A 20,810-nucleotide genomic window follows, 5' to 3' on the forward strand; every position below is an offset into this window, starting at 1 on the left:
ATGAAAGAGGAGAACAATACTGTTCTCTCTTTGAATCAAAAAATGAAGTCGATGATTTACTAGGACGATGCACAACTTTGTTTCCTTCTGTCGAATGGATTGTCTGGTTACTTTTATCATCGGAAGAAGCGAAAAATTGTGATAAAGGCAACGAAGGTTGTTGATAAGTTTGATTATTTGATTGAGATTGTGTGGATGCTGGAGGATCGGAAATTATTTGAGTTGAAATTGAATTTGAAGGAGGGAAAAAAGATTTCGGAAGCTCTGCGCTGAAAGATTGTTGGTGAAAAATCTTTTGAGTCTTATCTTGTGTTAAAGCTTGCTGTTGGGGGAAAAAAGAAATCGAAGGGTGTATAACTGTTGATTGTTTCGATGGTTCCATTTGGGAAGTTGAAGTTAAGTATTGCTGTCCGACAAAAGAGCAGCTTTCGAAAGAAGTGCTGATATTTTGTTGCTTAGGAGCAGAATCCTGTTGAATTGCGGGAACAAAAAAAGTAATCAACTTTTCATGCTCCCTAAAATGTCGGTCTGTCATTAAGAAACTGCTAACTAGTTAAAAACCACTTCCTCTTAATTCCCAAATTTTTTAATATCTGTTAAGGGTGAAATTTTCAAAGTCTTTAACAATACAAAAAAGTTATTTCAATCAAATATCATGTGAAGAACAAATATCATTTTCTTCAACTCACTTAATCTTTTCATATCTTTTCTTTTCTTTTTAATGAAATCGCTTTTTTTAAATAATCTTTTCATATATAAATTTCTAAATATTTCAAATTTCTGTTTCCACTCATGAAACTTCATTAAAATGGAAGTTAGAATCAGATAATGTGGTTTCAAACATTCAATCGAAGTTTCATGAATGGGAACGTTAATCTTTTCAAAAAAAGATATTCCAATTTTCGAATGAAAATTAAACAAAATGCTTTTATCAAAAAATAATTAATACTATTTTTTTTTTCAATTTTTTCTTCCAGATAATAATCAATTTTCTTCTTCTCTTTCATCTTTTTGTTACCTTTCCATTCATCGAAAAATGCTTGATCTGAAACAAAATACCAGAAATTATTCAACCGATTGGATATTTTTTTACGCTGAGCTGAAGGAGTATCAGGTAACTTCACTTATGCAGAATTCAACTGTCCAGACAGCACGCCGTTCTTTTCATATGCAGAATGAATCATTGAAGGAAACAATGCAGTTTGGAAAGCCCGTGGCAAGGCATTTGCAACTCCATTTTATCGAATTGATATCAAAGAAGATGATGTAACAACAAATTTTGAATAGAAACATCTTTAAAACACAGCAAAAACTCCACAGTCAAGTGATTGCGTTGGATGAGTACTGTCTGGAATAAATGAAACAACGTCAATTGAAACATCTGCAAATTTTTGCCCAAGATCTGGCTGTGCTCTTGAAGGATATGAATCAAAGAGAAGCATCCATTGGCTTTGTTCATTTCGAGCAATTTTCTTCTTTGAACTATTCATGCAGCAGTTTCTCTTCAGCATAGCGAGCAAACAATGCATCAGTCATCCATCCATCATTGTCAACCCAGGCATGAAGCTGCGTGCCGAGCAAGACCTTCATTTCTTGTGGTTGTTTTTTTGATGGCCAAAAAATAAGACTTGGCAAAGAATAACCATCAGCAGCATCTGCAACTACAACAGTGGAGTTTGACAAGTTGATAGGAGCTTTGGAAAATCCAGCTGGAACATTTGATTGATGAACAGCTCAACTTTTTGTAGAGCCTGAGAGGTGAAAAGAGGATTCGTCTGAGTTGAAGATGAGAAAATTGAGTTATCGTGAATTTTGAGAAGAAACAGAATAAATGAAAAAAAAATGTTAAAGAGGCTGCTATTTCTGCACAGATCGACAATGAAAATTAATATTATGTGAAGTTGTTGTTTTGAGTTCAATTATTCTTATTTCAAACTTGAATAGAACACTTTTTGCATTTTTCATTTTTCTTGTTTTATTCATACCGATGAGTTATCATAAAAAAAAATCACTTCTATTTTTCGAATGAGAAACATATTCGTTTTTCAAAATCATTTATTCAATTTTTCAAAATGCAATTCACATAGCTTCTCATTTGTGATTTTAAACATTCTTTTATTAATAGTGGAAAATAATGATTTTCAAGTTCTCTTTTTTTTTTTTTTTTTTTTTTTTTTTTTTTGTTCAAAACAAAATAACTTTGTTTCACTCACAAATTAATCAAACTCGCTTTGATTCCCAAATAAATTGGATTTTCATATCCGTGAACGAACTTCATCGTAATAATAACATTTTGTTAAGTGACCTCGCAAACTTTTCAAAAAATGAACCATTTTTGTGGATTATTATTTTTTTACGAATAGTTAATCAAAAGTGCATGATTTTCCGCTGGAAATGCCTGGAGCTCCATATTTTGCCCCAAATGAATGAAAAATTTAATCTTTTTATAATGACGACTCATTTTTTGATAATTATTCCCAATTGTTCAAAATGAATATTCGAAACAATCTTTTTTTCAATGAAAAATTGGAATTCAAAATTATTCTCTCAAAAAAATTGGGATGCAGTTTCCAAATGTGCAACAAAAGCTCCACCTTTAAGTAACTCTTCATTCACCTCAAAAATAACCATAACCACATTTGAACAAAAAGTTTTAACAGTTGAAAATTATCACCCAACTTATCCTTTGTTAGTTGAAAATTCATGAAGACATAACTTCTTATCTTATTGAGCACTTTTATTTTTTTTTTAATTTTATTTTATTTAATTTTATTTTATTTTTTATGGAATTTGAAACAAAAAAAATATTCATTTCATACAATCCAACTCAATTTTTTTGAAGTTTGCTAAATTTTTCACTTTTTTCCTTTTTTCTCCAAAAATCAGCACATTATAAACGCTCATCAAGTTCTTTACTTGTTTCTCCCGCAAAATGACACTCTTTTGAAAAAAATATTCCTTGTTATTTTTCAAAAACAATTAGCTTGACAAAAAAAATTTAAACTTTAAATTGATAAAGTGAGAAAGAGAGAAAACTGTGAATTTGAAGATGACTATTTTTTTTGATTTTCACGTAAAGAATTAAAAATGAAAAATCACTTGTAATATATGCTAAACCAAAAATATTGACCAGCAACTAGGTTGGCTATTCACATTCTTCGAATTGTTTATATTTTGGAATTTTCAACCATAAACATTTTCAGACAAACATAAAAAAATTTTTTGTTAATAAAAGGCAGCTTGTGACTTGGAAACATGCTGCTGTTTTGGATTTTTGCAACATTTTTGCTTGTTTCATTTAGACAGTGCACACTTATTCATTTCAGTCGCGGATTTCATGAAATTTCATTGAAAGAATCAGATCCTGATCTTGGTACATTTATTCGCTCAGAAAAATTAAATAGTAGATTTTTTAACATAAATCTCAGGAGAAAATTCGAGTTTTCTAGTCAAATAGTATTGAAAGGTATCTCTATCACTCTGTCTCTTTTTGATATAAAAATTAAATTAATCTGATTTTAATCTTTGAACAGACATTTCACTGACTCTCATATCATCATTCAATTCAACGCTCACTTCAAACATTTATGAACCTTCGCTATTTTTGTTAGAAAGCGCAACATTGACCTGTGAAAATGTTTTGCTGCCTTTTCCTCGAAATTCAACTGGAATGATAGAATTATTGGGGAAATTTCCGTGTAAAATGATGGGGCTTATTATTGCGAGTGATAATGAAGATGATTCCATAAATGGTTGGATTTTTCAAACTGCAGAAACTCCAATAGAGATTTACAATTGCACATTTGATTCTTTATCATTTTCATTAAATCCTAACAGTGGCGTTACTAATTCGATTGGTAGACAATGTAATTTTTTAATGTGCTTTTGTAGGTTTTTTGGAGAAAAAGATATTTCACGTGGAACGTCAGGATTTAGACTTTTTTCAAAAAAGTTATCATCAGTTGACTTGATATGTAATAATACTTATTATTCTTCATTGACTGGGACAAACGGGGGAGCACTTTCAATTGCCCCAACGCTATCCAGTTCTGTTAGCTTGGAGGGATGCACCTTCATATCTAATACAGCTTCACAATGCGGTGGAGCAGTGTTTATTGATCAAAAATCTGCATCTGTTGCATGTGAGATGCATAAATGTCTTTTTGATCAAAATACTGCGCAATTTGGTACGGATATGTTTTTCGTTTATACATACGAGTTGCCGTTTTACGATTATGGAAGTTTTAGTGGATGCATGACCACCACAACCAATGAGAATAGAGTTCAGTATGTAATTGATGGTGATCCGACATATTTTACTGATCCTTTGTTTCTCAACGATGTTTCTGTATTTGGGATCGGACCGCGTGACATTTCGAAACTGTTCTACATCTCAAAAAGGAGCATCAGCACAGATGGAGATGGCATCCAATGTGGAAAAGCGGATATTCCCTGCGTCTCTTTCAAGCATTTGTTTGACGTGAATGTTGAAGATGATGCAGTCGAAACGATTATTGTAGATCAAGGGCAATTCGCAATTCAGCCACTTAACCTTGCTAAAACGCACAGCTTCACCAATCCAATAACAATTATTGGATCTGGTTCGTTGCAGACAGTTATTCAGTCAGTGGCAACGACAGACCAATTTATGATAGAAACTGGGCCTGGCCAGTCTTTGCTTCTTAGTCAGCTGCAGCTGAGGCTTTCGCCTGTGGCAACAGCAACAGGTCTTGTTAGGATTGGCGGCGGAGCTAATTCTCGCGGAGAGTTCGGAGAATTCTGGATGAACGACGTGATTGTCTCAGGAATAGAATCATCAACTACACATCAAACTCCATTTATGCTGGAAACTGTCTTCCAAATGAACGGGTTCTTTTTCATTGAGAATGTGACATTTCACGATATTCATACCCACAATGGATCTTTGTTTCATAATTTCGGAGTGAGGGAATCTGTCATCAAACCCGGACAAAACGCTGAATTTTTGTTTTGCATCTACAGTCAAATAAGCACTGTTAATGCGCCGTTGTTTATTGGAATGCCTTCAGAAGATTCAGGTGACAGTGCACCAATTTCGTATTCGCCTTCCTTTGCAATTTTGATCAGAGGCTGCGTTTACGACAGCTGCTGCAGTTCTCTACCAGCAGATTCGCCTTTCACAGGAGCTCTTATGGATTTTAAAATATCTTCAGTTAGCGTTCAATACATTGGATGCTGCTTTAGTGGCTGTATGTGTGAATCAAGAAACATGATATCTCTTGATTTTTCATTGCTTCTTCCAGGGGACACTGCTGGGAAGGTGTCTTTTCTCAACACGAATTTTCTCAACTGCACAGCTGCGTTCCATGGAATGATTGAAACTGCGAGCGAAGTCGGAAGCATTATTGATGATTGCACAAAGCATGGCATGATTTTCGTGAAGGCGAGCAAAGAATGGATGGAAAGTGTTAGTTCTGTTGAAGATCAAAGGGTGCTGAATGTGGAAAGATGCGTCTTTTCTTTTTTCCATTCGTATGTTGGCTCTGCAATTGCAGTACATTTTGCATGCGCTTATATCAGCGACTCTCTTTTTGCTAATCCTCAGTGCTTCGGAAATGTGCTCTATTTCAACAGCTCAACAGCAACGATAGAAAAGACGATATTCGAAGGGCTATCAATTGAAGAAGAAGAGCCTGTTAAATCCGGCAGCGCTATTTTGTGCCCAGCAAATAGAAATTTAAGATCAACCACCAGATTTGGACTCATTTATTTTTATAACACTCAATGCAGCATTGTTCAAGGCAGCTTTACTCATTCACGAATTAGTACTTTAGTCATCGAGGATTCAAATGTGACAGCAACTGAGTCATCGTTTTATCATTGCTATTTCAACATTGGGAATTTCTCCGACAAAGAGTTAATTTCCACATGCTACGGTAATTCCAACTTGGCGTTTACTGAACTAACTCTCAACAACAAGAGCCCCAGCGACTATGCATCTGATCATGCTGCTTCACATTCGATTGGTTTGCTGAGTGATGGAATGTGCCGAATGACGTATCCAACACAGTTTCGTCCGCGCGATCTGCCAATTCCTATGCTCAACAGTGCGACGATGTATATCGATGTGAAGAAGAAAGAAGCGTTTATCTACGAAATAGTTGGCAAAGGCTTCTACCCGCTCTCATTTGTTGTTAAGCTTCTTGTTGAAAGGGCAGCTGGAAGCACCACCAGAACAGCAAATGAGAACGATGTTGTTGCTGAATTCACGCCTCCACTGACAAGTCAGACGAACATATCATTTGCGACTGTTGAGATGGAATGGTTTGATCCGCTCAAAAACTCCTATCTGATGTCTGTATCGAATGTTGGAGGCAGACGACCTTCTCAGCTGAATAGAATGAACACAATTAGCCAGCAGAAAAGCAACCACAACCAAAACGTCTCTAATTTTGGTGAAGATTCATACAGCAACCCTGTAAATTTAATGGTTGTGGTGATTAACGGTCGCAAGTATCAGAACATTATTGAAGCATCACTAGTAAAATGGGGATATTTTATTTTCCCGCCATTTGTCGTGATCCCAATTGGGATACTTGCTGCTGTTTTAATTTTTAGAAGGAAAAAGCCGAAGAAAGGAACTAAGACATTTGTGAAATATGTGGTTTGTTAAATATTTATGTCAAAAATTTTATATTATCAAATGATAATTTTAAAATTTGTGCATTTTGCTTTATTTTTCGTGCCTTTAATTTTATTAGCCGATTCCAAAAGCACCTGTTGTTGTGGCAGATGATCAAAATGCGATCGAAGAAGATGACTTTGACGATGTGGAATACAACTTCGATTTGAAGGACGAAATTGTGGAAACATTTAAGAAGGAAGAAGGAGCCTTGAATATAAGCGAACTGTTGGGCTCTGTTATTTCAAAAGAAGACGAGAATGTATTTGAGGCTGGAGATCCTTCAGAAAAGCGTCTTTCAAAGAAGCACAGAGCTAATCACAATTCCCAGTCAATGGAGTCATCTGTGTCATCTCAGTCATCTCATCCACTCAGCAACAAATATCCAGATAAAGCAACAATGAAGCACACCAACAAGTCAAAGCAGACTGCAAAGTTTTATCCAGATGAAGATCTTAAAAATACACATGCCGATAAAAAGAAAGCAAACTCGACATCAAAATATGAGTCGTCTTCTGCGGAATTGCCATTAGAGCCTGAAAAGCACCATCATGTTGATGCAACTGCTAAGAAGTCAACTGAAAAGGAGACAAGTCCCGAATTTCTGGCTCAAAGCAAATCAACAAAGAAAAGCAGAGACGAAAGAGGGCATTCAAAAGAAAAGCATGCAAAAAGAGGCAGAGCTCGAGCAGGAGGCGATGTTCATCTTCCAGACTCTCCGTCTGCAGACTCGAGTCAAATGCCTTATTCATCGTGGAGCGTCCGCAGTCAGAGTTCAAACCGCAGCCGCAGCCGCAGTGTAAGCGAAGAGCCAAAATTAGATCTGAAATCAAAAGAAAAAGAACGAAGACATAAAACAAAGGACGATGAAGACAGCAGCGCAGAATCTTCATCATCATCAATTATTTCTCGTTCTGAGTCAAGTGCTGAAGAGATGGACATCAAGCACAACAGCAGGAAAAAGGCAAAAGAGAGTGAAGTTGGTGTTATTGTTGAGCTGAATGGGCCAGACGCGAAAAGCTCGGCGATAAAGCAAGCGATAAGCGCCATGATGAAAGGGCTGCAGCGCTTTGACGTGCACGATGCGGTTGGGGTTGATGTGACAGCTGCATCAGGCACACTCTCAGGTCTTGATGCGAGCGCAGCCCTGGACCCGACTCTCCAGCACCATCACACGTATCTCGAGAGGCTGCGCGAGCGGCAGGAACAGGAGCTCAACCACAGAGCTGCCCATAAAACAGCCGATCAGCAGTTCCAGACGCGGGTGAGGGTCAAGTTGCATCCAGAGGTGGCTGTTGAAAAAATGAGAAAAGAAAAAAGAGAAGAAAGGAAAGCGAAAAATGGAAAAGTTTCGAGAGATGTTAAGAGAGAGATTGAAGCACCCAGACGAAGAAAGCAGCATAGAAAGCCCGATGACATTGAAGGCAATGAGGCTGCGCATAAACATTTGGCTGATGAAGATGAGGAACTGATTGAACAGGATTTGGCAAAAAATAACTTTCAATGAAACATTCTTTGAATAATAATAATTGGAAGAAGAAAGGGGCTTATTCAACTTTTGCAATGAAATTGAACACAAGCAAATGAAGAATTCTTCAAAAATTAAATCGACAATTTTCACAAAGATATTGCGACCTCTTAATCACAAATTGTTTCAGAAACGATATACAAAGTTGAAGTGACTAAATTTAATTATTTCTTAGTGAGTTTAATCAGAAAATTTAGTTTTGATGAATTGAAAAAGATTCTCATTAACTATCTTTCGAAATATTACAGAAAATTTTGATTGTTTATAATTATTATCCAGTCAGCAGAACTTCTAAAAGTTTGATGTGTTAAAATCGCAATAATGACTTGCATTGTATCACTTTGCCGCAAGTTATACCACCTTTCAATGATTTCTTACTGAATATGACATTCATTTATTTCCTTTTCATATTTCTTTCTTTTTATTTTGTTATTTCCAGAATATTTTTTATGAAATAAAAGTGTGTTTTTTTTTTCGCTTGAAGACAACATTTCCTTTTGTTGATAAAGCGCATTGTGATTATTTATCTGAGCACATTTTAGATTTTTTTAAATCTTTTCTTTATCAAAAATTTCAATTGATCATTAATTATTAAACGAAATTGTTTCAAACAAATTATCACTTTTTTTATGTAGCACTGCTTTATGTATTCTGCACTTGTACGCTTTTTGTTTTCAATAACAATTCATACCTTTGTCTTTTTTTTAAACGATAATATTTGTTTCTCAAATTTTGTTTTGTGAACATGTTAAGAACCGCATTCCTATTTGTTTGTTTTTGATTTTTATTTTTAATATTTTAAAAATTTGACTCCTTTGTAAAAGAAGTTTTCTTTTTTTGTTCTTGATCTTATGTGGTTATGAACTCTAACAAAAGTTTTCCTTCATAAAAAAAAAAAAAAAATCAAATATGTTCATAATAATATTCCTATTTTAACAATCTCTGAAAAACGAAGGGAAAACAAAAACAATTGAACATTCTTCTGAATAAAAGAAGAAAAATATAAACTCAATGCTATCATATGTTTGAAAATATTCCATATGAATTGTAAATTCAAAAACTTCATGAATGAGGTAAAGTTAAAAAGATAAAATAACAAAAAATCCTTATGTAAAAAAAAAAAAAATAAACTAACCACTTCTTAATAATCTTAAAGCAAACATAACTATACAATCACTAACAAATTAAAAAATCGATCTCAAATTTTCACATCATTGATTGTTGTGTATTGCCTTCGTTTTTTTCTTCTTACCACACACACAACAGTCACTATCACAATCACCACCACGACAATAGTAAAAACGATTGTAGAAACAATGATTACAACAAGATGTGTGGTAGGCATTTCCTCTGGATCGTCTTTCTTCTGTTTCACCAAGATAACATTTGAAGAATGCTTGTTTTCTCCATTAATAACTCCACTCGGATATGTCAAGCGGCATACCACTGACGTGTAGTCATCCACTTCTAACAAAGATGAAGGAATTCTCACTTTCATTTCTGTCTCATTTGTATATTCTGAAACAGGGCAATTTGTCCATTTCATTTCTTCTCCTTTCTTTTTTTTCGAAGCTTCTAACGTCAGCCCACAAGGAAACAGATACGATCCATGCACAACTGCCTCAATTTCTTTCTCATTTTCATTTTTGCCATGTTGCTCGTTCTTATTGCACATTTCATTTCTTTTCATTGTGATATTCTTCAAATTTGGTGAAAAGAAATATGATTCCATGTTTTCAGCTGCTGTTCCACCTGCCTTTCTGTTTGATTGCATTCCAAAGGGCTTTCCATCCAATCCATCACTTCCAGGCATCAATGAGTGTATATTAGTCCAATAACCCTCACCTCCATCGAATCGAATGTTGTGACGCAATGATGGATATTTTTCCCATTCTTGATCAACTGGATGATTGTTAATAAAGCTACAATTATAGAGATTCAAACTCGATATCAATGAATAAAAAACACCATCACTAATGTCAATAAATTTACTGTCATTAACATTCGTCATAAACGAAAAATTCAGAAAAAATAGCCCTGAATCCCAAGAGCACAATGGTTTATCCTCTTCATTCATTTGATCAATTCTCTCCTTTTCAAGATTACCTTCCATTACTGAGAGTCTCTTGTAAGTTTCATAACTTGCACTCTGACTTTTTCTTGTGATGTTTCTGTTTCTCCCATAAATGGTAAGCTGCGTAATATTTCCTCTTACTTCGTCGCACTTAATCAATTTATATGGAAGAAGCTTTCCTTCTCCTCCAAGAATATTATCGCCCTCTAATCCAGTGTACCACGGTCTGAAGATAACATCAGTGATAGTCAGTCCATATGATCCGTGAATCAAATTGAGTGCTTCTCCTTCAATTGCATCCGGATATTCAATATTAAAATGTTGAAGTGTAACATGGGTGTTTCTTTCCCCAAACACCGCAATCGACTTTCCAGCTTCCATATTTGTTCCAATTCGAAGTGTTCCTCTATTCTGATCAGTTATTGTGGATGACACTGAAAAAGCATCTGATATCGATGAAATTCTGACATGCTGAAAACCCAACAATGGTTCATTAACAGGCACCCTTTCAATGATATTCAGTGTCAAATAATTATATCTTAAATTGTGCTTTATGGTTGTGCTGATCATATCGCACGGTTCTTCTTTTCGCCCGCATGACTTCTCGTTACTTGCTTTGTCACCTCCCACATAAATATTTGCAGAATAATACGGCAGTCTGTTTTTCTCGTCTGCCAAAAGATCGATTGTTCTCCCTTCTTTCCTATCTTCAAGCAATAAGTAATTTGACTTCCCATATATCCCTTCCATTTCAAAAGAAAATTGATTTTCGTCAATCTGTTCTTTTCCTGCTGGAAGAGATATAAAAATATATTTCCCTTTGTCCGCTGTACATTCCGAAATTGTCATCCCTTTTAATGATAACTTCAGTTTTTCAGTTGCTTCATCGGCCACTCGAATATATATTGCTCCTCCTTTTGACTCGTCATTTTGCTGCTCATTCCTTTTTCCAATGTTCACATCTGCACTTTTGCACGAACAATTCGAGAAACGGCAGTTGTAAAATGAATAAGAATGTTCTTTATTCCAGATTTCCAAATAAGCTGCTCCTCCAATTTTGTGCTCTGTCGATTGGCAATTTGAAAATTTACAATTATCAAAATATGTTGATCTGCACTTCCCCAGAATTGTGATGACTGATTGAGTTTTGCTCCGTGTTGATATTGCTTCCAAAGTCAAATCATATGCATAAACTTTTTGAGAAGCTTCTGCAAATATCAATGCATTAATGGAGTTAAACTGTGAGATCTTGACAATTTGAAGCTTCAATGCTCCTGATTTGCATTGAATCAGAATGCAGTTCAGCACGTTCTCAGAACCTATATTGTCGATATCCAACGTGTTCAGTTCCACATCTGACCCTTCTCCTTCCACAGTAATTAATCCCTGGTTTCTACCGCTTTTTCGATTCGTATCCACACATATGTCTGTTCTGTACATGTAAAAGTGTCCCTCTCCTTTCACATTAAACAATGCATCTCCTTCTTGCACTTTATTTTCGTCCAAAGCTGTTGTAATTCGATTGTCTGTAAACTTCCTGATCCATATTTTGATTTCGCTTCCTTCAATAATAATCGGCTCAAAGTCATATTTATTGCAACTTTCTGCAGTGTAAATTGTAAGTGTGCTTTTTGGCTTGCAGTGTTCCACTGCCTTCTTAATGGTTTTGCATGGGATTTTTCCATTTTGTCCGCATTCTTCGCTATCAACTCCATTTTCTCCATCCACATCCACTTCATTTTCCTCATTGTGCATCATTTCTTTTTTGGCAATTTTGTCACGCACCTCTGAGGGTTCTTCCATTTCAAATATGATGTTTTTATTTGCAACTTCTTCGAGTTCCCTTTCATTTTTCTCAGCTGCGCAATCGTCCTCTTCTTCAACGATTTCATTTTTTTCTTGTTCTGTTATTGCGAAATTCTGCCTTGGATAATCAATTCTTTCAAAAACACTAATTATATTCTCTTTTTGTAGTGCTTCTTCTTTTCCTCGATTGAAATTGTTTGCTTGACCTTTATTACTGCCCGTGTAATTTCTATTGCAGGTGCAGCAAAACATGCATAAAAGCCAAATCATAGCACTTTTATGTGAAAAAAAAGGCCAATATATTGATCATTTCCATTTTTTATTATATATCTATCATTGTTATTTGGAACAAAATTATTGGCGTTATAAATTTTATTCTATTCAATTATTTCTTGTATTTTTCTCAATTTTTCAAAATTTTTTTTCGATTTTGTTTGAGAATGTTAGACTTATCATGATTCGATGGAGAAAAAAATTGGTACAAATTTGAATTTTTTTAATAAATGCAAAGATTTTGTCACAAATGGGACGAAATTTTTTGTTTTATGAATTTTGTTCCACGCAGTTCTTTCAAAGATTTTATTCAATTTTTATATTACTAAATTTAATATTGCACGATAGTGTTTGAATTTCAATCATTCGATTGCAGAAAAAGTTCGGAACAAATCATTGAAATCTTCATTAATGAAAGAATTCTGTCCCAAATGCTGAAATGGCCCCATAACATAATGTTTGAATTGAAAAACTGAGCTTTATTACTTTAAAGAAAAATTTCTATGCAATTTACAACGATAATTAGTAATAAAATTTTAGCAGCATTTTTGTTTTCTGTAGTACTTTTTGTGCAAACTGTTATCTCTGAAGATTTGGATTTGGTGGAAGAAGTTGAAAGCGTACCAAACACTGGTTCTCCTCCTTATCCTCGTGAAGGCTCATTTATCCAGTACATAAACAACTCAAAAAGAAAAGGTCTGTTCATTGGAGGCGGAAGGGATCGTGATGGAATTGTCATGAAAGATTCATATTTTTTTGATTTGAACCGGAAATTGTGGAATATAGTGCCAACCTATTCTCTTGATGTTCTTCCTGACCGATACATGTGCGTATCATTTTGCGTTGAAGATGAGATGTATGTTTGGGGAGGTTTTAGTAGTCGTGGACTATCAAAAGAGTTGCTTTCATATAATTTTGAAAGGGGCTCTTGGGAAGTCTTCCCGCAATCAGGAAGAACACCTTGCGAGAGATTTGCTCCTTGCAAGGTAGAAACATCATCTCATGTTTATATTTTTGGAGGACAAGGATCTCATGGACTATTAAATGACATATGGGAACTGGACAAACAGACATTTTTGTGGCGTTGCTTGCGCGAAAATGATCCCACCAAAAATCCACCTCCGATGCGAGATGGAGGAGCGTGTATATTTAAAAGCTATTTGTTTATTTTTGGGGGACTGACAAGTAATATTAAAGAAAAACCATGCGCTTACAGAATAAACATATCATATCCTGATGATTGCCAATTAATTGAAATGATTTTTGATGAACCTTTTAATGGAGCAATTTATCGATCTGGTTTTACAAGTTATGTGTCGGAAACGGAATGCTTCGGAATTATATGGGGGGGAAAAGAAGGGACAATTAAAAGACCGATAGATAAATTATTTGTTTTGAATCTTACAGCAGCTGGACTCAACTCTGTTGTTAAAAATGCTACTCTTGTTTCATTTAACTTTTACCGCTGGACAATCGGATACGTGGGGACCTCGTGTACTGTGGATGAAGAAGGAACTACTTATGCATTTGGTGGAAAAATCCAGTCATTCATATCAAATGAAATTTGTTTTCTGAATAAAGAAGATTGGGCAACATCTCAGGATAGTAGATGTATGCACGAACTTTTGAATAACGCATCTGCTTCTTTCGCTTTTCTTCGTAGCATTCAAAGCAACCATGTTGATATTCTTTCACAAATTGCCGATGATATATCACTTCCCGTACTGAAGCATCAACTTGCTGAAGTGAATGGAGAAATAGCTGTCATTGGTGGGTACAATCCCGAGCTAAACAAAATGGTTCCATTGAACAAAAAATTCAATCCTCAGGCGATGTCTTGGTTTGAGTTAGACATATCAAAATATCAAAGCGAAGGAATACCTTCGCTTGGAGAAGCAGCAGTTGTCGCGTTGAATGGAAAAATTTTTGTGTTTGGTGGAGCAACTTACGATAGCAACGGAGATTTTCTAACGATGAGCAATGATCTTTGGGAGTATAATAAAGAGACATATTCTTGGAGGAAGATAAAAGTGAAAGGCGAGAAAAAGCCACCGAAAATGTGCCGTTCTGGCGCAACAATATATGAGTCAATTCTGTATATTGTTGGAGGTTGTGATATTAACAAGAATCTATGTAGTGGCGTCTGGACATTCAATTTTGCTACGTCAGAGTGGTTCGAAATATATGGTTATGCGCATCAAATACAAAGACCAACTATTTTTGTGAAAAGCATAATTCCAAGAGATTATTTAATTAATGGCAACAAAAGTAATCGTCAACATTTAAAAATTACTCAGAACAGGTCGAAAGTTTTGAATGAAAAAGTTAAAGAAGATGATGAACAGCCAATTCCTCATCTATTTGTTTGCGGAGGTGATGATGGGGAAAATCCCATGGAAGGATGCCAAGCACATCCACTAAAAATCACAGGTATATTTCATGAATGGGCAAGCTTATCAGGACCATATTGTCCGATAGGAAGCTCTGGAGTTGTTATTGGAGATGGAGAAGTTGGATTTATTGTTGGAGGAGAAGAATCTGGAATAGCAAAGAAATCGTACCTTTCTATATTCACTTTCGATGAATACGGAGAAATCAAACTTGCCACGCACAAGTATGGCGAAGGCAGAGAAGAGAAAGATTTCCCTTTGGTGCATGGAAGTTGCGCTTTCATGATTGATTCGCTGTATTGCCTCGGTGGCTACGCGGTGAGTGAAGGAATGACACCATTGCCTATTGCCACAAATAAACTTACGAGAATCAAATTGAAGAATCACCTTTCCGGCTGCTCACCAGGATCGTTCTTCAGTGAAAGCAAAAAACAATGCGATTTTTGTGAAGACGGATCATATTCATCACATTTCAATCAAACGAAATGCGAAAAATGTCCTGTTGGAACTAGTTTATGGGAATCTGGAGCATCAATAAGTGCATGCGTTCCATGTGAAGATGGAACATTTCAGCCTGAAACTGGAAGCAAAGAATGCATAAAATGCAATTTGAATAACAGTTGTATTGTTGGATCAGCTTCAGACAAGAACACTTTGCAGAGAAAGCCATTTGAATGCACAGAACAGCCGAAATCATATAATCCAAATTCAAATAAAGAAACAATGTTCACAATTTTATTTTACGGGGTTTCACTGACACTTGGCTTGATTGTGGCTATTGTATGTTTTTGCCTGCCAACGCGCGAAAAGTTGTATAAATTAGATCAATATTCAGACTCGTACAAGAGCAATCTTGACGAAAAAACTCACAAAGCGGTGAAGATTGTGAAGAAGACGAGCTACGGCGGTTGCATTTCAATTATTGGCATTTGTTTTGTGGTTGGTGCAGCTGCGGCTGTGATTGTGCTATTCTTTTTGATAAACACACTCGAGAATCGAATTTATATTGACTCAAAAATCCAGAACATAACGCTAGATAAATTCATCAACAAAAAGATGGAGCTCATAATTCGATTGAGAGATTATTCAGGCGAATGTGTAAAGGATGCGAAAGATAAGCAAATTGAAGCGCAAGGCGAATGCTCTCCGCTTCTTGGTATTGGAAAGACTTCATATGATCCAATAAGTTTGCCTTCGATTTTTTGACAACAATTTTTATGCAATTGCTTTTTCCTGTTTTCATTTTTTTGAAACATCATCAATCTGTTTAAATATTTAAAAATGTATTTTTTCAGATATTTGTCCCACTGAGCCGGTTGCTATCGAGCCAATATGTTCTCAATCTCCATCTCCAAACAAATTATTCACACCAACAGCAGACTGCACAATTCAACTTTTAGCAGAGAATATCAGTGCTGATGCAGTTGATCGACGAGTGAAATTTCTTTCGTTCTATTCAAAGGAGAAAGATGCATTATTTTATGGATTAGACGCATTTATTTCGGTGGATTCTGGAATAAGGAAGCAGAAAGGGTACTTTTTCATTGATTCAACATACAAATCACAGGCAGAAAGCCATTTAGATGGAGATTCATCGCATGTTTTCAAAGGTGGAGATCAAACACAGATTGTTGCTGAGCTGATGGTTAGTAAATATGAGGAGAACAAGTGGAAGCATATTGTGCAGATGGGTCACGAAGCAAGCAAAATATCAATTAAACCAAGCTCACAAGTGAAGAGAGAAGATATCAGTTTTGCACTGAGTGTGGGAGTGGATATATATGTGGAACTGTCGCAGACAGTCGCTGTGACAACAAGGTCATTTAAGACGTCGGCTGTTGGTCTGATCACCGCGCTGGGAGGAACTTTTGTGTATTTGAACTACATTGGGAAACTGATTCCTGTGGTGGAATTTATATTTAGTGGGAAGTTGTTCTGTGGCTGCTGCAAAAAGAAGTGGAAAAAGTCGAACTTTAAAAGAATTGTGGCGAGGGAATCTCTTTTGGATGAGGAGAGAAAGAAGATACAGATGGAAAGTGATGATGTGACTCAAGACATGGTTGGCTATGCCTTGTGAAAGAATGAATTCATTTGAAACTGAATTTGATTCCTTCAATTGCAATATCTATTTATTTATTAATTTTTTTTTCACTATAGCTGTATTGCATTTTTATAAGTTTCTTTTAATACAAATGTTAAAAATGAGTGAAGTTTCTGTTCTGCTTTGTTTATTGTCTTTTTCTCAAGGAATGAAAATGGAATGATGTCATTTGTTTATGCATTTATTTGATAATGACAACCAGAGCAACCATTGCGCTAATAAAGTGATAGTTTTTTTCCTTTTTATTTTCGCTTTTTTTTCACTGAGAACATATGAATGATGTGAAAACTTTTTTTCATTTCATCAAAATTGGTTTTGTTCATTATTCCATTTCAAAATTTTACGCAAAATTTTCATTGACTTGTATTTTCTTCAGTTATGTTAAATGCAACACTGACGAGTCAAAATTCTCAGTCTGACTCTTGTCTCAGAGAATAATCAATTCTATTGAAAAGATCTATAAATCACATACAAATAACTTGTATTTTTTGGACAACAACTTACTATTATCTTTAAAACAATTCTATTATTTATTGGGTTTTTGTTTGTAATTTTTTTTAGAAAGCTTTTTCTGAAGCAACAATTCTCGCCACTTTATTCACTTTCCGAAATTTCCAAGTCAAAAGTCAGTGCATCATTCAGGATTAAATAAGGTCATGAAATATGAATAATTACTTGTGTGAACAGAAAATGTTAAAAAGTTTATGAAAAAGAAATGAAATGAAAAATTTCAATTTTGTTCTGAAATATTAATGAAATTTCATGAAAACTTATTTGCCTGAAAATAACTCTTAGCTAATTTTTCATGTGTGTTTGTTCCTTTTAAAAAAATGATTTTTCCATAATATTATTGAAAACGCATATTATTAATATTTTGTTAAATAAATTAACTGAATTAACTTTGAAATTTCATGGAAGAGATTAAGTTCCGACGTTCTTTATCTCCTCCTCCTATGCAACAGAGGCAAGAGAGAATGAAAAAGTACAATTATGTTACACCATATCATTATTTGAGTTTTGAACGGATTGCTCATTGGATTGCAAATTCCTTGCATTACTTGCAAACAAGTCGAATAACAGTTGAAACGAAAAATAAAGATGCAATTGGCTTACCCCATCTTGGAGACAAGTTCTTTGAGAAAAAGATAAATTTTGATGAAGAAAAAGTGCAATTTGTAGGAGAAGAGGAAGAAGGAAAAGATCATCAATTTCTTGAAAACTTCATTTTTTCTTTTTATCAGCAAATAGCTGTTAAAAAACTGAAAGTTAGCGGAGACGAAATTGTTATGAGCATAATTTTTTTGGATTTATTGTGCTTCAACTATTTCAAGGTTGCGGAACTTAGAAATGATTTGTCAGTATTACAGCTGCGTTACATGCTTGCGCTAACATTGTATCTTTCAACAAAAATATTTTCTTCAAATCCAATTGACATTGAATTATTTTGCTCATCCACTCAACAAAGAAAAGAGGAATTAATTCAAGGGGAACATTTTCTTCTTTTTTGCATAAGTCAGAACGAGAACTTTGATGACTCTTATTTTTTTAACGCTCAACAATTTTTGACACACATATCAGCCATTTGAATTTTTTCAAATATTTTTCTTCCAAAATGAAATCTTAAGTTTTTCATCATCTTTATTTGAAAAGACAGAAATTTGGCACTTTTTGATTTTCAAAATTTTAAATTTATATGTTATTTAATTTTTCGTTTTTTATAGATTCTATTTTTATGATAAGTTGAGGTTTTATTAAAGAAAGTGGTAAGAACTCAAAGGTATTGAGATTTTTGTTTTAAAAGATATTTCTGTTATTATTATTTAATCCCACGCTGTTTTGCAATTCTTTTTCGTTTAAACAATCACAACATCAAAAATATAATTTTTTGTGGATGTTAATTTTCTTCATATTTTTTCATAAAATAAAAATCATAATCTCAATTTTTCAGAATGATGTTAAAAAAAAAACCTTGTAAAATAAATGGTTCCTTTTTCAAGAAGATGAAGGAGTACTAGAAGAAGACGCTTCGTTGTGAGCAGCTGAAAAACATTTCCAATATTTACCTTGAATCTCTTTGACTTTACAAATTGCACCGCTGACAGCATCTTTCACCCTTTTTTTAACAGAAGGATTAATTCTTATAACTTCGTCCATTTCTTCCTCCTCTTTTTCTTTGAATTCATCAGAACCACTGCCTGTATCATTGTCTGCTCTTTTCACCAACCACATTTTCTTTTGCTTCAATGAATCGAATGACATAAAAGGCTGATGCAGCAACGATTGAACTGTTGCACATACTCCTTCTGCCAATATGCTGTGCGAATAGCCTCCTTCCAACACACACAAAACTTGGTTCTGAAGAAAGAGAAAGAGAAAGAGAAAGAGAAAGAGAAAGAGAAAGAGAAAGAGAAAGAGAAAGAGAAAGAGAAAAAGAAAGAGAGAGGGTATTTATATATATTGATATGCAAACAGAAATATGTTTGAATTTTCATATTGAGGAAAGAAGAAAAATAAATAAATAAAAATAAAATAATAAAATAATAAAATAAAAGATGAGTACTTTTATTGATGGAATGTGCTGTAATCTTGAGACCATTTCGTGTATTCCCTTTGGAGTGACTAGCATCCTTCCAACGGAATCGCCTTCCATTATGTCATATCCGGCTGAAATAAGCAGAAATGACGGAGAATATTCTTGTGCAAGTGGAATAACTATCTCATCTATAATCATTAAGAATTCTTCATCCCCACAGTTAACACACGGAAGTGGAATGTTTACGTTGAAGCCTTCACCTTCGTCCTTCCCAGTACTAAGAGATTTAGAACATCAATCAGTTTCATATATATATTTATATGTTCAAAAAAAAAAAATGAAAATATAAAAAATTATTGAAAGAATTCACTTATGCTTGACAATAAATCATAAAATTGTATTGCACTAACCTTTCAATTGATCCAGTATATGGATAAAATCTCTTATCTCCAAAAAGATGAGTAGAAATGTACAGAGTATCTTTGCTTTGATAAAATATTTTCTCTGTTCCATTTCCATGATGCACATCGAAATCAAATATCATCACTCTATTTGGTATTTCATGAGTGGCTGTTGAATTTATTGACTTCAATCTCTCTTGCAAATGAGATGCACAAACAGCAATATTGTTAAATAAACAAAATCCCTGAGCAGTGTTTGATTCACTGTTTCATATAAAATTAATATATAAAAAATACATAAAAAATAAATTTGATTGTATTTTGCATAATTTCATAAACATTCACACGAATGATGGCCAGGCGGTCTGCAAAGAACAAAGTAATTTTCAGGCTTGGCATTCTCATCGATAAAGTGTTGAAGCATAATATCTGCAGCTTCAATACAACTTCCTATGGCCCATAAGCTAGATTCGTAACTTGATTGGCACATATATCTTAATAAAAATGTTATTGATTTCTAGTTTTTTAATTTTTCTTAAAATTTATAAAATGCACACGTTGAATCGGACGACAAATCTGGACCATCTGTTGTTGGTTGAGTTTTATTGATGTATTCAAAAAGCGCTTTTATTAAAAAAATATTTTCCAAATTAATAATATCTTTAAATTTGACGATAAAAAATACCTGGTTGATGGATTGTCATGGATTTTATCCGATTTAGATGCTCTTTTGTATGGCAAAGTAATATATCTTTTTCATGACCCCGCTGACCTTCATGAATTTGACATTGTTCAAACAATCCGCTTTCCTTCAAACTGGACACAATTGCTTCCAAGCGCTCTGGGCATTCAAATCTAATATCAGCACAATACTAACATATTTAAATATTTTTGTGCAAACCGTGGATTCTCTCCCCTATGCTCAAAAAAGTGTTCAGAAATCCATAAATTTGTCTGCATCATACACATACGGGTTAGATCAATATTATGGATTTTTCTGGATTTTTTGTCTATTTATTTGTTTGCTTTGCATTTGGCTCAAA

At 34.4% G+C, this 20,810-nt stretch overlaps 4 protein-coding genes across 4 annotated transcripts; 2 read left to right on the top strand and 2 right to left on the bottom strand.

The window, feature by feature from the left end:
* Positions 1-3,877: 3,877 nt before the first annotated feature.
* Positions 3,878-8,997, top strand: MONOS_6127 (uncharacterized protein; the record flags this gene model as incomplete). Its single annotated transcript, XM_067876334.1, has 2 exons — positions 3,878-6,643; positions 6,741-8,997. 2 exons carry the CDS (start codon positions 3,878-3,880, stop codon positions 8,166-8,168), a joined length of 4,194 nt encoding a protein of 1,397 aa, XP_067725961.1. The 3' UTR covers positions 8,169-8,997.
* Positions 8,998-9,103: 106 nt separating this feature from the next.
* Positions 9,104-12,559, bottom strand: MONOS_6128 (uncharacterized protein). The gene has a single exon (XM_067876335.1). It carries the CDS (start codon positions 12,337-12,339, stop codon positions 9,388-9,390), a length of 2,952 nt encoding a protein of 983 aa, XP_067725962.1. The 5' UTR covers positions 12,340-12,559; the 3' UTR covers positions 9,104-9,387.
* A 286-nt stretch (positions 12,560-12,845) lies between these two features.
* MONOS_6129 (uncharacterized protein) lies at positions 12,846-16,809 on the top strand (the record flags this gene model as incomplete). The annotated part of the gene is made up of 2 exons (XM_067876336.1): positions 12,846-15,918; positions 16,028-16,809. The coding sequence occupies 2 exons, from the start codon at positions 12,846-12,848 to the stop codon at positions 16,807-16,809; spliced, it is 3,855 nt and encodes a 1,284-aa protein (XP_067725963.1).
* Positions 16,810-18,714: 1,905 nt separating this feature from the next.
* MONOS_6130 (putative acetoin utilization protein) lies at positions 18,715-20,471 on the bottom strand (the record flags this gene model as incomplete). The annotated part of the gene is made up of 6 exons (XM_067876338.1): positions 18,715-19,188; positions 19,394-19,643; positions 19,777-20,031; positions 20,115-20,261; positions 20,325-20,391; positions 20,453-20,471. The coding sequence occupies 6 exons, from the start codon at positions 20,469-20,471 to the stop codon at positions 18,826-18,828; spliced, it is 1,101 nt and encodes a 366-aa protein (XP_067725964.1). The 3' UTR covers positions 18,715-18,825.
* Positions 20,472-20,810: the final 339 nt, after the last annotated feature.

Source organism: Monocercomonoides exilis, assembly GCF_001643675.1.
Source record: "Monocercomonoides exilis strain PA203 chromosome Unknown scaffold27-1312184, whole genome shotgun sequence".
NCBI lineage: Eukaryota > Preaxostyla > Oxymonadida > Polymastigidae > Monocercomonoides > Monocercomonoides exilis.

Excerpts from the sequence above, each read along its gene's own strand:
- MONOS_6128 (XM_067876335.1), bottom strand. The coding sequence starts at position 12,339 with ATGATTTGGCTTTTATGCATGTTTTGCTGCACCTGCAATAGAAATTAC.